The sequence below is a fragment of the Rana temporaria genome, chromosome 11, assembly GCF_905171775.1.
Source record: "Rana temporaria chromosome 11, aRanTem1.1, whole genome shotgun sequence".
In the NCBI taxonomy this organism is placed as follows: Eukaryota; Metazoa; Chordata; class Amphibia; order Anura; family Ranidae; genus Rana; species Rana temporaria.
The window spans coordinates 35,454,516-35,471,310 of record NC_053499.1 but is presented as its reverse complement, the minus strand read 5'-3'; the positions used below and the strand labels follow the sequence as shown (position 1 = coordinate 35,471,310).

At 40.8% G+C, this 16,795-nt stretch overlaps 1 protein-coding gene across 1 annotated transcript in view; it reads right to left on the bottom strand.

Moving 5' to 3' along the window:
* Positions 1–16,795, bottom strand: part of LGR4 (leucine rich repeat containing G protein-coupled receptor 4) — a 136,304-nt gene that overhangs the window by 34,800 nt on the left and 84,709 nt on the right. The window contains exons 4-5 of the mRNA XM_040328344.1: positions 14,731–14,802; positions 909–1,124 (exon numbers count right to left, since the gene is read on the bottom strand). Of these exons, the coding sequence (XP_040184278.1) occupies positions 909–1,124; positions 14,731–14,802 (288 nt within the window). The remainder of the gene's footprint in view (positions 1–908; positions 1,125–14,730; positions 14,803–16,795) is intronic.

Below are 16,795 nucleotides of genomic sequence, written 5' to 3'. Positions count from 1 at the left end.
ACTGTTCACTTCCAATCTTGTAGAAAAAGTTTTTTGGAAACCCCTTTGTTTGATCAAGAGATAGTTTCAGGAATTTGGAGGAGGGGAACCAGAGTGCCCAGTATAAGGCAATGAGATCAGACCCAATGAACACCTTTGGCATGAACTAGAAGACCAACTGCAAGCCAGATCTTCCTGTCCAACATCAGAGTGACCCAATAAATGTGCTTTGGCCATAGTCACACTTGAAAATTTGGTGGAAAGCCTCCACTGAACAGAGTTTAGTGTAATATCGGAGGAAGGATAAGTTAAAGAGGCCCTGTCACTTTGCTCATTCAGGGCAAAATGATGGTGTGTTTGTAAAGGGCTCCTAAACCCCACGTTCTCCAGCTAGCCTTGCAGCTCAAATTGGCAATAAAACCCAAGGGGTCACCTGGAATTCTGGTGGTGGAGGCCAACGGGAGTGATCATGTCACTGCTTCATCAGACTAGAGTCATATACAAGAAGATCATGTGTTCCCCCATACCTGGAAGAATTTTCTCCAGCAGTAGAGGCTAGCATAGTGATTAGAATTGGGAAACATTCTAGAACTTTGCGCTGAATGGCCAAGGTGACAGTGTCTCCCCAATACCCATGGTTTTGGAATGGGATATCCAACAAACCTGTGTGTGATGGCCCGGGTCAATAAAAAATAGGTTATATAGTGTTTATTAAAAAAAATAAAAAAAAACACTGTCCCACTAAAAACACAGATGGAAAACACATTTTAACACTTCTCCAAGAAATCAAATATCACAGATAATATCACAGATCATTTTAACAATGCTATTTTTTCAGTGAGCAAGCCTCCCTTTAAAAAGAAAAACAACATCTGCTATTTTAGATTTAATTTTTCATTTCCTTGAAATATTGACCTGGAAATACTTACAAAACAACGAGGCTTGACAGATTGGAGAAGGCATAATCCGGTATGTGAGTGATTTTGTTCAGAGCCAGCGTTAAGGCCTGAAGGGATGGGAGGTTACTGAGGGGACGAACCGGGACCTCTGTTAAACTGTTGTCATCCAGCCACAGATGTCGGAGCTGCACAAGGCCCTCGAAGCTGTCATCTGGCACGGTGACAATATGGTTAGCGTCTAGTCGCCTGTAAGAGAAACGCACAATTCATCAGTTTTGTGTCATGACCAGAAGCAAGTTTACAGAGAATGGAAGAGATCAAATATTTGAAGAGGGAGTTGGACAAAAAATAAAAAATGCAGAGTGAACGTTCAGGAAAGGCAAAAAACTTGTGATCCTTGTACTAAAAAAAAAAAAAAAAAAACTTACCAGAGATATTGTTTAAACAAATTGCGTTTTTTACTGTAATTTTACTCAAATTACATTTATATTCCTCAGTCACTTTGCCTATTAATGACAAATTAGTTGAGTAATAAACACCCCCACCAGCATTCCTCTGAAGCAATCGTCGCCAGTGCCCGACACTTCCAGGTGCGAAATAGCACATAGCCTCCTCCCAGGATGCAGTGCCCAGGCATCAGGGTCCAATCACCAGGACATCTGGCGAGGATGTCAACTCTGTGTTAGCTCCGACAACATTCGACACAGTGGATACACAGGTGACCCCTGGACTAGCCATCAGGTCTATTCTGAGACTCTGACTGTTTCCCAGCTCTGTTCTCAGCAGCTAGAATGGAAGTGGAGATGGGAAGCCGACACTACAAGGTAGAGCAGTTGGAGGAAGAAGTTACATCCCCAGGGGGGCCTAGCAATCAATAGTGTTGAGTAGATGATGTCAAGACACTGGTTAGGACATGAGACCCGGTGTGTCCTACTGGTCTGGATCTGGGTGACCCATACAAGCAAGCACATGCAAAAAGGTCCTATACGGCCCTGAAGAGATCTATTGGAATAAAGCACTGGAGCACACACACTGGCAAACTACCTAGTGCCAGTATACAGTGGATAGGCTTTAGCTCATCTCCTCCAAAAACCACACTTCACATGGCTTTGGAGCCGATCTACTATATACAGAGAGTAGGTGGGCTACTAGTGTGCCCTTTGGTGCTTTTTCCCCAATGATGGATACACAGAGTTACAAACGCAGAGCAATGGTATGCGAGGATAGTCAGCATAAATAAGTCAGCCACTGAGATATAAGTAATGGCATGTATGGCAAATTGTCTCCAACAAACCATTGTGTCACATTGGTCATGTAGGTTGTGAACAAGTGCTTTAGATGCAACATTTTGCTGTGGATACCCATCACACTATTCTGGCTCTATCTTCCGCCCTGCAATAATTGCACCAACATGGAGTTTTTCCACGTTTCTCCAGCGGTAATAGTCTGTAACCATAAAGATAGGAGCAGTGCCGGGAGTTTGGCATGGAATGATAATGAAGTTGTTGTGGTGCACCCTATCCTGTAGCCACTGACCAAATGGATTGGGTTTTACCCTTTGAATAACTTTGGAAGTATTTCAATTTCCATGATAGACTGACAGCACGTGGACTGTAAATGACTGCCACAAATAACTTCTATAACTACCAGGAAAATGGAGATAGATAGATCGATAGATAGATAGATAAATAGATAGATAGATAGATAGAGATAAAGAGAAAGAGAAAAATGTGATCCTCTGTCAAGTTTCAGTGCAGTGTCCCTGCTTTCTCAGACTGGGTTTCCTGATGGCGACAGTAGTCCAGCTTTGTGTAATGCTTGTTGGAACCGTCAATTGAACAGGGTGACAACACAAGAGCACAATTTAGGGGACAGGGACAGAATGTTGTCAGCTGATAAGAGGAAGTCCCTTATAATTAATTCATAATTCACAGTGCAATCACTAGGTGAAAGTTGAAAATGAGTTCTTACATAAAAATTAACATGTAAAGTTGAGCACCAGGCAAACAGATAAATACACAGATGGAGAGAAAAAAAAATACAATACAAGCAGAACACCAATTTGCTTTTCTGTTACGTTGCTCTCCCCTCCTATATGCATTCTCCTTGCACTGAAGCACACCTCTGACTTCCCGGGCTGCTTCTCCCTCCCATTTCTGAGCTTTGCTGTATAGGGGGCAGCAAACCAAGTCAAATTCAGGTGAATTAATTTGTGTCTTTCATATCTGTTTAGATTTCAGCTTCAAAGCTTATATGACGTTTTAGTGACTGGGTTGAAATTCATGCGGTTATAAAACTCTTAGACCCCATACACACTATTAGATTTTCTGCCATCAGATTTACCAAAACCATATACAGAGAAACCTTGGCGTGTTGTCTTGCAAAATGAGCAGGATTCAAGCCACAGCGGTGTGCAATACCGCATTTGGCCAGAGGTGCGGGGGCGCCAAAGCCGAGCATAGCCGAGCGGAGTCATTTGGAAAAACTCAGTTTCCGAGCCTGAGGTTTTCCAAGTTGAGCCGAGCTGTCCCCAAGCCTTTCCAAGTATTTACGAGGCTCTCCAGCGCCCCCCCACCTCTGGCCACATGCGATATTGCATGCCATAGGAGTCAATGCAGAACAAATTATTTTCGTTTCCATTGACTTCTATGGGGAAACTTGCTTTGATATGCAAGTGTTTTGGATTACGAGCATTCTCCTGAAACAGATTATGCTCGTAATCCAAAGTTCCACTGTATGGAGGTCAAACCTTCAGGCCGCGTACATACGGTCGTTCCAAACCGATGAGAATGGTCCGACGGGCCATTTCCATCGGTTCACCGCTGAAGTGGCCTGATGGTCTGATGTGCGTACACACCATCGTTCCAAAAACCGATCGGGTCAGAACGCGGTGATGTCAAACACGCGACGTGCTGAATAAAACAGAGTTCAATGCTTCGACTTGATTTTGAGCATGCGCGGGTTTTGAACCGATGCTTTTGTGTACTAACCATCGGTTTGGACCGATTGGTCAGCGGTCCATCGGTTCGATTTTGAAGCATGTTTTAAAATTTTGGACCGAAGGAAAACAGACCGATGGGCTATACACACCGTCGGTTTGGACCGATGAAACTGAACCTCGGTCCATTCTCATCGGTTTTGTCCGACCGTGTGTAGGCGGCCTAAGCGTTTCAATTCGTATGCAATCAGGCAGGCCGTTGCACTACATGGTTTTGGTAAATCTGAAGCTATATCCAATAGGGCATTTGGGGTCTTAGGCTGGCCATACACAGTTCGAATCTCAGCCGGTTGAGCAGGAACCAGCCAAGATTTGAACCGTTGATGGACAGGCTGAATGTACCAATCAATTTTGGTACAAACAGCCTGCCTGATTATTCTACAATTATTGCCATCGGCTGCTATAGATCTTCTCTTGAAGAAGATAGCTTCCCCTACCCGCCCCACCGGTAGAAGACACTTGCTGATGCCACCGTCAGTACGGTTTGTGTTGATGGTGGAATCATGACAATTTCCTGCAATCCGTGGTTCCAGGAAAAATATTTGCAGCAGGAATGGCCTTACCTGGCTAAAAACTTACAAATTAAAAATGCCCGCTTTGGAAACAATGCCTTTCTTAAAAAAATAAATAAAATAAAAAATATAGAAGGAGAAAAAAAATCCATGCAGCACACCAGGTACAGAGTGAATAATTATTCCTGTTGAGGTCATGGCAACAATGACAACAAAGGGAAAATCCTTTACCAGCACCCCACCTAGACTATTGTGTTTCAGGGGATGCTTAATTAATCCTCGTTCAAAGCGTACTTTGAACTGATAAACGATGCACGCTAGCAGTTCCAGTCAAGCACAACAACAAAGTAGATCGCTGGCCTCTCTGGTTTGGGAAGAGTTAACAGAGAAAACTTGGACGGATGTCCCCGTGGCACAATGCAGGGTAGAAGTAAATGGACAAGCTCCCTCTAAACAAAAAACACCTGCACTCTCTTGTCAGGTCGGTGATTAATAACCAAGCTGCCGATGCATTAGGCTTCTCAAAACAAAGACAAGAGATCACTTACAGGTCTCCAATCTTTCCCCTTTCAAAGTTACTGTCAGTTGAAAAATGAACACAAAACGAGCAACAGTTGCAACTTCTTTTGTCCCCCCCCCCCCCCCCCCCCAAAGAAAAACAAAAGACGATTTCTGTGTATCCTATTAATTTCTTCACAAGGGATATCAGGAATTTTAACAGCTGCACATACAACCTTTTTAACACACAATGGCTATGGCCATTGACAAAACATTGTTATACCGAGGCTTCGATCCCATACAGCTGTTTTAGCAGTTTACTGAAAAAACAAAACAAAAAAAAAAAAAAGAAGTGGTACAAGAATACTTCCATGGTGTTAATAATTGTAATATGCAGCGTGCTTCCAAAAAAACATACAACTGCATAATTATGGTTTGGGAAATCAATGACAACACCAGTAGAAAAAAAATAAAAAAAAAATAAAAAAGCTAAAAACGCAACTTGCAACAATCGAGATGTTGATAACATTTCCATGGTATATAGGTACAGAATATGCCCAAACATTTTTTGGACTTCCATATTATTACATCTCTACTATATGGCCAAAAGTATGTGAACATCCCTTCAAAATATTAAGTTCAGGTGTATCCAGTGAAGAATAAATTTAACATTACAGCTCCCTTGGACTACTGGAGAGTCAGGACGCTCTCTACGTTGCAGATAGAGAAAGGAGCTGTGTGTTAGTGGGCATCCTAACTCTCCTGTAGTCCAAGGGAGGGGGCAAGCACAACACTCCACACCAGGGAGAAAGCCTTGCATTACTGTGTGGAGTTACAGACAGAAGAACAGGAAGTGAGGATTTCCCAGAAGAAATAAGGACATTAAAAAGCAAAATGGAAGGATGAGGTAAGTGAAGGATGACTGCACTAAGGTAAAGGAAGTTATTTAGGAAAAAAAAGAAAAAAATGGTACCTTTACAACCCCTTTAAATTGTCCAACTAATGCAGAAGCCATTACATCTAACGCCGCGTACACATGACCGTTTTTCCATGTCCTAGAAAAGAAACAATGTTTTTCGCGACGTGATTCTTGTCTTGCCTGCCTTGCATACACGCGATCGTGACAAAAAAAAAATGCTCGAGCAAAGCGTGGTGACAGACAACGCGTACGACGGCACAATAAAGGGGAAGTTCCATTCGGATGGCGCCACCCTTTGGGCTGCTTTTGCTGATTTCGTGTTAGTAAAAGTTTGGTGAGAGACGATTCGCGCTTTTCAGTCTTTGTGCTTTTCAGTCTGTTACAGGGTGACGAATGTGCCATCTCTATTACGAACGCTAGTTTTACCAGAACGAGTGCTCCCGCCTCATAACTTGCTTCTGAGCATGCATGTTTTGTTCCCGTCGTTAAAGCCTACACACGATAATTTTTCACGACGTGAAATGCATGTTCCAAATTTTTAATGCCCATTTTTCACGTCGAGAAAATACTCTGGAGCCTACACACTATAGTTTTGACATTTTAAAATAATAGCATTTTTCACGTCATGAAAAACGGTCGTGTGTACGCGGCATAAGAATTAATAAGCTGAAATATAACAAAGGTTTGCTTTTGGGTTTAATACTTCAACGCCATTCGTCCATAGACCATCATATGAATGCAAATTTAAGATGACTGAAAAAGAATACTTTGCTCACAAAAAGGTGAGTAGCATACAGAAATGCCAATTCCCTTCCACACCAACCCTTCAGTCATTTTGACAAGTTGCTCGAGGGCTTATGAACATGTCAGAATGATTTTTAGAAGGCAAGAAAGATTCTGGGTATAGTGTGTTGATGTAAAGCAGTGACCTGAGAGACGACTTCTCTCCCCTTACGTAATGCCACCTGCATGCCTCTTACCTAATGCAAATAAATAATCTGCTATTGATGAATCATTTCTGCCTGTTTAGAGAAAGGACTGTTTAAACAGAAGAGCATTAAAATATCTCAAGATACAAAAGCCCCGAGGCTCCATCAAAATAAGAACGAGAAAATACCTGTCCCTTTTCTATCTACTTATTCCAAATTCATAAACCTCCCCTGAAGATCAAAAAGGAAGACTTTCCACCGGGATAAACTCATCTAGCATCACGAGAGTGCCTTCATGTCATCCCGACAGACAAGCTAGGCTGTTCTGGCCTGGCTTTAATAAGCAGAAGAAAGGGCACACAAGAATCTAATGAAAATCCACATAAAGATACAAAATGCCTATAAAACATTACTAGTATTCAAAGCATTCAATCACAATGCCTTATTCTGGTCATAAAACGATATGAACATTTGATTTCCAATCTGTTCATGATGTACAAAAGACATAAGCACTGTAAATGAATACATGTACTATGTTGTGTGAGTGAAGTGGAGGACTGTTAATGATGTTTTCCGTATGTACTTCCTATACCCCAAGTTAGTTTTCTTTTTACCTTCGCAGAGGTCATTTTTGATAATCAGAAAGGCTTTTTTTCACCTACTATGATTCCTACCATGAGCGTGCCTACCATGAGCGTGCCTACCATGAGCGTGCCTACCATGAGCGATCTTGGTAAGTTGACGCTGCCTGTGGATGATTAAGTAAGCAAGGTGTCATACTGTCTGCACAAATTGCGTCTCAGGAGGCGTAAAACACAGGAAGCCTGTCATATTTATTTTAAGTAAAAATGTCATGTTTAGGCTCCATGCAAAAAAAAAAAAAAAGAGAAAAAAATAAAAAACGCCAGTAGCTTTGCAGGGAGCCTTTCAACGTTTTTGCAATAGCTTTAATCAGCGTTTTTTAGTGTAGTTTTTTTTTCTTCAATGGATAAAAAAAAACGCTAAAAACGCTGGTGCCAGCGTTTGAGCGTTTTTCTGCGGTTTGCGTTTTTTCCCGCCAACAGCACTTTGAACGCAAATTTCGGGCGTTCAGAAAAAAGTTAATAAACTCAAAAGCTCATTAACACCAAAAAACGCCCAGGTGTGCATGGGCACAAAGGCTAACATAGAGTTCAGTTTATGGGGCTTTGATGTGGCACCATGCTCTCAACAAATAGCAACATCCAGCCTTCCTAAAATCTGAAGGACAGTAAAATGGTCCTTTGTTGTTTAGAAAGTTTGGAGATTCCTGCTTCAGAGGCTGGATGAAAGGTTTGGTGTAGGAAAAACACTGTTGGTACTTAAATAGTACATTTGTATTAAAGTCTAAACATCAGACCAATGAGGCATGGAGGCATCTAATACTAAAAAGGGGGCAGCGCCTCCCCATAAGGTCGAGAGTTGGGGGCAGCGCCTCCCCATAAGGTCGAGAGTTGGGAACTATGAATTGAATACCTGATGCTGGTGAAGAACTTTGTGCTCCCTCCTCATAAGGAACAGAAGCTTCACAATGCTACTTTAAGATCAAGCAGTATATTCCTTTTAATATATTTAATTTTGTTGAGCGGTTACATGGGTATGTGTTTATGCGAGAATTTGATTTTCCTGATTTCATTACACACAAGCATACAAACTACAATTAGATTTTTCCGGCATCGCGTTCTTTACCTCCGAAACACAAGGAAGTGAAGTAAACATTACAATTTCAGTCATTTTCATTGTGTATTCATGTTTTTACTTGGCAAAAGACTCAGAAGCTATGCAAACATTAAGACCTCTAAGAGAATTTGGTTTACTTCAGACAGCCTTGTAGGTCCTGTGGAACACAACCCAATGTGCCAAACCTACCAACTTTAAACAGTTGGCTCAACATTTTCCTGTTAACATAAAAAAGTTCCTCTCTCATCCCAAACAAAAGCACCTTTCATCAAGGCAAGTCCTCATAGGATACCAGGGATGTCAAGGTGTGGATAGAGGAAAGGGAAAAGATCTGTCAGATAGTGTATTCACTGCTAGGAATTTTAGGTGTATTAGGATTTACCAGTTCAAGGACCACACATAATGTACAATGCTGTAGATGTAGAATAAAAACATTCAAAGTTAATTTATTCGAAGACGGATTGTAATATCATAAAAATTGGAACTCTAAAAGCAAAACTCCAGCCAAAGGGTCAAATACACAGTACAAAAATGGAAATATATATATATAAGTGTTTACTTAAAAGTATATTTGAATAAAGAAATATTTTTCATTTTGAATACAGTAGAGAATGGTTAATGAGTAAGGCCTCGTACACACGATAGGATAGCCAGAGAACAACGGTCTGAAGGACCGTTTTCATCAGTCAAAACCGATCGTGTGTGGGCCCCATAAGTTATTTAACCTTTGGTTAAAAAAAAAAAGGTACTTGTTTTAAAATTGAACCGATGGACACCTAACCGATAGGTCAAAACCGATCGTTCGTATGCAAAAGCATCGGTTAAAAACCTGCGCATGCTCAGAATCAAGTCGACGCATGCTTGGAAGCATTGAACTTTTTTTTCAGCACGTCGTCGTGTTTTACGTCACCGCGTTCTGACACGATCGGTTATTTAACCTATGGTGTGTAGGCGTGACGGACCATCAGTCAGCTTCATCGGTTAACCTAAGACAATGGTCCTTCAGACCGTTGTCCTCTGGCTATCCCATCGTGTGTACGAGGCCTTACTCCACTTTTGTTGTGGAAAAATAAATAAAATCCCCTCTGAGTGATGTACATTATAAGGATTTTAAGCAACTTTGTTGCAGATATCTGTAGAAGTGAGTCTAATGCGAGTGGTTTCACATTTATCAATCAGCTGCAGGAAAATTGCAAGGCTGCATCCCTTTTGTTGCAAGGGGTGCCTGAAATCTGACTTTTATCTCAGCGTAGACTTCTGGGAGAATCAGTGAGCCAATCACACAAGCAGGAAATAACATATCTGGGGGGTGCACACAAGGTCCATAAAGACACGGATGAGTGAGTTTGGGGTGGAGGAACTGAACTCAACCCGATAGAACACCTTTTGGGATGAATTAAAGTGGGGATTATGAGCCAGGTCTTCTGGTTCACATCAGTGCCTGACCGCACAAATGCGCTTCTGGAAGAATGATCAAACATTCCCATAGACACACTCCTAAACCTTGTAAACAGCCTTCCTAGAAGAGTTGAAGCTGTTATAGCCGCAAACTCAATATTGAAACCTATGGACTAAGACTGGGATGCCATTACAGTTCATGTAAAGGCAGGTGTCCCAATACTTTTGCTAATATAGAGTATGTGAATTTAGAAATCCTCTTTAATGCACAGAGATATATGCTAGACATATTTAAGGGTGTATAGCAGTGTGCAGGGGTGAATTCTGAATCTTAAGCATTTGTCAAGAAAAAACTAACAAGTATCCCAACTACAATTAGAAAGGGGGGGTCTTTTTGAAATATTCAAAATGAAGGTCCTACAAAACACCTCTATGGTGCTTTGGCTATACATGTTTCTACCATACATTTCTGAAAACGATCCAGCTGTTATGTCTAACTGAATTCCGAAGGGATTTTTAGCTGGTGGGACAAGTCGTGCTACAATTTAGCAACAGCTGGAGAACCATCAGCTGTCCGCCATCTCTGTAGGACTCACTAGAACCTATAAATTCATACAATTTTGTTACCATTTACTCATCAAAGTTCACTTCTGAGAAAATTGGGCAAGGCAATATTGGGGAGTTTAATGCAGCGTTAGGCTTCTATATGGACCAATTGTAACTGTTCCTAACAATTGGACACAAACCATCTGTATGCTATGCAACCGATCCTCTTCCTCACTGAGAAATTAGGATATTTAATAAGGGGGGTTTATTGCGGCGTTAGGCTTCTATATGTTCCAATTATACAGTATTTGTTCCTAACGGTTGGACACAATGAATTGTCAAACAATCTGTACACTAGAGATGTGCGATTAGTTTAGTTACAAATAAAAATTCAGATGAGGTTTTCATTCAGAGAATCCGATTAATCGGAATTTCAGTATCGCAATAACCAATTTCAATGAACCCAAAATAAACAACTTAACAAAAACGAAACAAAATTTTTTCGTGTTAAAAATGATCGTGTGGGCAAAAACGACGTTTTAAACCCGCGCATGCCCAGAAGCAAGTTATGAGACGGGAGCGCTCGTTCAGGTAAAACTACTATTCATAATGGAGTAAGCACATTTATCACGCTGTAACAGACAAAAAAGCGCAAATTGTCTTTTACTAACATGGAATCAGCTAAAGCAGCCCAAAGGCGAATAGAACTTCCCCTTTAGAGTGCCATTGTACGTGTTGTACGTCACCACGCTTTGTTCATCTTTTTTTAAAAACGATGGTGTGTGGGCAACATCGTTTTAAATAATGAAGTTGGGAAAACTTAGTTTTTTGGGCATGCTGAAAAACTTTGTTTTTTTCAATGCCAAAAAACGATCGTGTGTACGCGGAGAGGGGGGCGCCGGAGAGACTCAGAAATACTCAGATCGTTCGTCTGCATTCGGAAACCCTTGGAAAGGCTCGGAAACTGAGTATTTCCGAGTATTTTTAAATGGCTCCGGCACCCCCTCTGGCCAAATGCAATACTGCACACCACAGAGGCTTAAAGCGGGGGTTCACCCAAAAATAAACTTTTTTACATTAGCTACATCCCTCCAGCATACTGCTAACATCTGCAGTATGCTGTTTTTTTTTTGTACTTATCGTTATACGAGCCCTTGTTATCCGGCTCCGAGCGGGGATTACTTCCGGGTATAGGCGTTCCTAAGCGAAGAGGAGTTGATTGACGGCTGCTAAAGCGCGTCACGCCTTCCGGAAATACCCGAAGTCACACTTGGGTGTTTACGTCGCCTGCGCAGTCAGCTCTACACGGCAAGCGCAGGCGTCGTAAACACCCGAATGTGACTTTGGGTTTTTTTTGGAAAGCGTGACGCGCCTTCGCAGCCGTCAATTAACTCCTCTTCGTTTAGAAACGCCCATTCCCCGTAGTACAAGAAAAAAAAACGGCATACTGCAGATTTTAGCAGTATGCTACAGCTAATGTCAAAAAGTGGATTTTTGGGTGAACCTCCGCTTTAAATCCTGCTCATTGTGCGAGACAACGCTTGCAAACCGAGTCAGGATTTAAAAAAAAAAAAAAATAGCTTGTATTGCAAAACGCTCATTAACTACTGTATTTTCAAATTCTAATTTGATTGGAAAATAATGAATACACAAACAAATTCCAAAAACATAACGAATATGATGAAAACAAAATTATAATTAAAACAAATGTTTCCGTCGTGCACATCTCTAGTATTCTATGTAGCTGATCCTTTTTTTTACTGAGAAATTAGGATATTTATCCAGAAATGTGCCACTTCTATTCAACAGTAAAGTCACAAGCTATAGTGATGCATTTTTTGGGTCTTTCTGGTAGACCGCTCTTTCAATCATAATTCTACCATCATACAATAGACATGAAATTATTACATATTTTGTTTTCTTAATTTTGTTGATGAACAGTCTTTGTCCTTCGATATTCTCCAAGCCCCAGTTAGAGTTAAATGCATTGAACAGATTCTGCAAACGCGTGCAAGTTAAATTTAAGACACGTACTGCAGCCGTTTCAAGATTGAATGTGGCAATAACATTTGGGATACCGAAATAGAACATTACATAGATTAAATTATAGTGTTCAGAGGCACTCTAAAATGGAAGAGGGCAGACGGCCACCGCAGTTATAACATTTATTCATAGCAGCTCAAATCTAGAACACTGTACTAGTTGTAGTAAAATTTATACTTTCTGGCTCTATACAAGCCTGAAGAATATATTGAATAATACCAAACCGACGGAAAACATTTCATTGGTCTGACAGAACTTTACTGAAGGGCATCATAACTTGTATCCCACCTTATTACACAACCCCCAACATTTTTATTCTAGCTTACTCAAATTTGTTTGCAGGTCTGAACAGGTCAACTTTTCTTAAAGTGTAGCTCCAGCCCAAAAAAATATTTTTAAGTTTTTTGGATAGCATAGGGAAGAGTTAACACCCCTGCAACCCCTGTTTGTTTTGCTGCCTGTGGGCCGATCAGAATATTTCTCCTCATTTTAGGCCCCAACGACAATTTAATTTTGAAAACCAGGATTGGTGATAAAGCTTCAGTGGAGGTACCTTTCCCCCCCCCCATGATAACCCTTACAGGAGTGACGTTTTCTTCCTAGGGGTAGATTTCCTCTCACTTCCTGTTGTCTCCCTATATTTTTAAGTAGGAGTCGTTTGGCGGGAGCTGCGGTGGCTCAACGCGATTGGCACTGCGCTGACAAGCCATTCACCTCTGCAGCCAGGGGTTCGCATCCCGGTCTCGGCTACATGTGAATTGAGTTTGGTGGTCCCAGCCCGGCTCCCGGTGGGTGTGCTATGCGAGGTAAGCCTGCGCTTATTACGCCCACCCCCCCCACAAAAACCACCACACTTACACGCACTCGAAATTGGGTTAACATGCACGCACTTTGACCACACGGTCTCTAAAAAGAGAGGCGAAGGACTAACGGGGCTGGTTGAGCGGGCTAGATCCTCTCACTCCCTTATAGGGAGTCCCTCTGCCCCGTTGGGCTTCAAAGCGGAGCAGGCAGGTGTGTGAGGACCCCCTCACACACCTGCCATTGCCACCCGGGGCATGGAGAAAGGTGGCAGATTGCCTCTGGGGGAGGCCTGCCTACTCCCAACTCCTGCAGTCCGGCTCCTTTCTCGAGTACACGCACAAAATACACTTAAAAAAAAGGTAGGAGTCGTTTGTAGGTCGGATGTTTGTAACCTGAGGGCCGCCTATATATAGTTAACCATTTCAGGTCGCTACAGTCCGGTCACGTGATCTCCCCTGCATCAGCTAATACGGTTTCAGGGGAGAGAAGGGAAAACTGGCAACAGATAGACTATAAAAAGCCTATGGGTGAGGTCACCGCTTCAGGCTTTACTAGCCAACTAGCAGTTGCAGCCTAATACATTAGATCTACAACAATCTATTCTCTACTGCCATTCAAAGTAAAGAACTTACACAGCATATCTCAGCTCCAGAAGGCAGGTTTGGGTTGATGCACACTGCACAGAATAGAGCTGGGAGCCGAGTGTAATCTGAGATGAGTGGATTGAAAGAACAATCCCCTCTCTTCACAGTCTAGGGATAACATGCACAGCTGAGGCCATCGACCACCTGCTGTATGCTGTAGAGAGGCATACCTCCCAACCCGCCCGGATTCTGCGGGAAATTCACGCAAAGACTGCATCCTCCCGCAGTCCCGCAAAGTGGTTAACTTTCCCGCACAGGAAGGAGAAGTGGTGAGTGGCAAGAACTTCACATTTCACATCCATCCACGGCAACCCCCCGCTCACCACCCGCGATCGTCGCCCCCCCCCCCTGCTCAACAACTTTGATTGGCCCCCCCCCCCCCCCCCCCGCTCAACAACATCGATTGGCCGATCTTTAAAATGTTGGGAGGTATGGAGCGGGGGCAGTGCCACCTCCCACGATTGCATGGTGTCAGCATAGATTGTCATAAGTGACTCATGCAAACAGCACAGGAATGAGAACAGACAACAATCATACTAGGTGCTATTTTAGAGAATTTCCACCACTTTAGAGTGAATACATTTATAAAATGTTTCTACTATATGTATAGACTTTATATTGTACAGTATATATTTAAACAAGTGCATACATTGATCAAGCAAACCGCAGTACTCCATATATAAAAAAACGGATTTAGAACCCTATGGACATGAAGATATTTAATTCCCTGTGATATAGATATATATATATATATATATATATCTCACACACACGCAGCTTTTTTTTAGTTCAAAAAGTTAATGCAAAACACATTTAAATGGAGTAAATTGTATATAAATTAGGTGAACAATAATTACACTTACAAAGACTGTAGAGAGCTCAGGACCTTTAAAGCTTCACTGGGAACGGTTTTCAGCTGATTATTTTGAAGGGTCCTACAAAATATAAAACATACAGCGTTCAAATACAGACTTATATATTTCTACCCGTATCCAATTATTAACCATTTAACAGAGAAAATGTATTAAACTGTGTATGCAATTGTTTGAACCAATTTGTACTGTATTATAGTGCCTTGAAAAAAAAAAGTATTCATACCCCTTGAAATTTTACAAATTTTGTCATCTTACAGCCAAAAACTGTACTTGGGATTTTATGTGATAGACCAACACAAAGTGTCACATAATTGTAAAGCGGAAGGAAGAAAAATCGGTTTTCAAATTTTTTTTTTACAAATATGTGAAAAGTGTGACGTGCATTTGTTTTTCAGCCCCCTTTATTCTGATGCCCCCCAACTAAAATCTGGTGGAACCAATTGCCTTCAGACCAATTAGTAAATGAAGTCCACCTGTGTGTAATTTAATCTCAGTATAAATAACAGCTGTTCTGTGAAGCCCTCTGAGGTTTGTTAGAGGTGTGTGTGTGTGTATATATTAGGGTTGTCCAGATACCGATACTAGTATCGGTATCGATACCGAGTATTTGCGGGAGTACTTGTACTCGCGCAAATGCTCCCGATGCCTGGCCGAATACTTTTTTTGTATTTATCAACATGTTCTATGAAAATTCTTTGAGTTTTTTACTACTGCGTGACAAGCAAATAAAACATTTTTATTCTTTTATAATGTCTTGAGTTAGAGTTCTTCATAATTCTAAAGAAAATATCCTTAGTCTGTATTGTGGTTTGAAAACTGTCACATGACATTTAAAAAAAGTATCGGTATTCGGTATTGGCGAGTACATGGAAAAAAGTATCGGTACTTGTACTCGGTCCTAAAAAAGTGGTATTGGGACAACCTATAATATATATATATATATATATATATATATATATATATATATATATATATATATATATATATATATATATATATATATATATATATATATATATATATATATATATATATATATATATATATATATATATATTCCAAATTTTCTGGTTCTCTAGATACATACAGTACAGACCAAAATTTTGGACACACCTTCTCATTCAAAGAGTTTTCTTTATTTTCAGGACTATGAAAATTGTAGATTCACACTGAAGGCATCAAAACTATGAATTAACACAAGTGGAATTATACATAACAAAATAGTGTGAAACAACTGAAAATGTATTTCATATTCTAGGTTCTTCAAAGTAGCCACCTTTTGCAGCAGACACATCTCTAGAACTGGTAAGAGGAGACTGTGTGAATCCAGCCTTCATGGTAGAATATCTGCTAGGAAACCACTGCTAAAGAAAGGCAACAAGCAGAAGAGACGTGTTTGGGCTAAAGAACACAAGGAATGGACATTAGACCAGTGGAAATCTGTGCTTTGGTCTGATGAGTCCAAACTTGAGATCTTTGGTGCGTGAAGGTGGATCATTAACCGCTTCTATCACTGGATGTTTGTGGCAATTGTTGTGGATCTTGCAGTACACTACAGTTCTATGGACTCATATTAGCAGCACATGAATTCATTTAATCTGTTATTGTGATTATTTATGGAATATTGACATTATATTCATGTTCACCTAATGACCACTAATTATCAAGTTTAACTATTAGGCAACTGTCACGTTGGGGACTAGATGTTAACTTTTTATTTTATTTTTATTTTTGTGATATTTAGGTTATATTAGGTAGGCTGGTGTTTCACTTGCTATTCATTTATTAATTTTCGATTATAGTTATTACTTTTATTTAATAGCCATTAGCGCACTCACCCGTTTTTTGAATCCACTTTGCAGCAGTGGTATCCACTGTTTTTTTGAGGTGCAACTCATATTTAGTTTAATTATTTGTTTAATCGTACATTTGGCGCAAGATAAATTTTTTCTTTTTAGGAAGCTTCCTTTGCTTGCCTCCTTTTAAAAATGATTGTTGCCTAGCTATGTCCAACATCAAGTCACAGAACCAAAATATGCATGCTAGAAAAGTG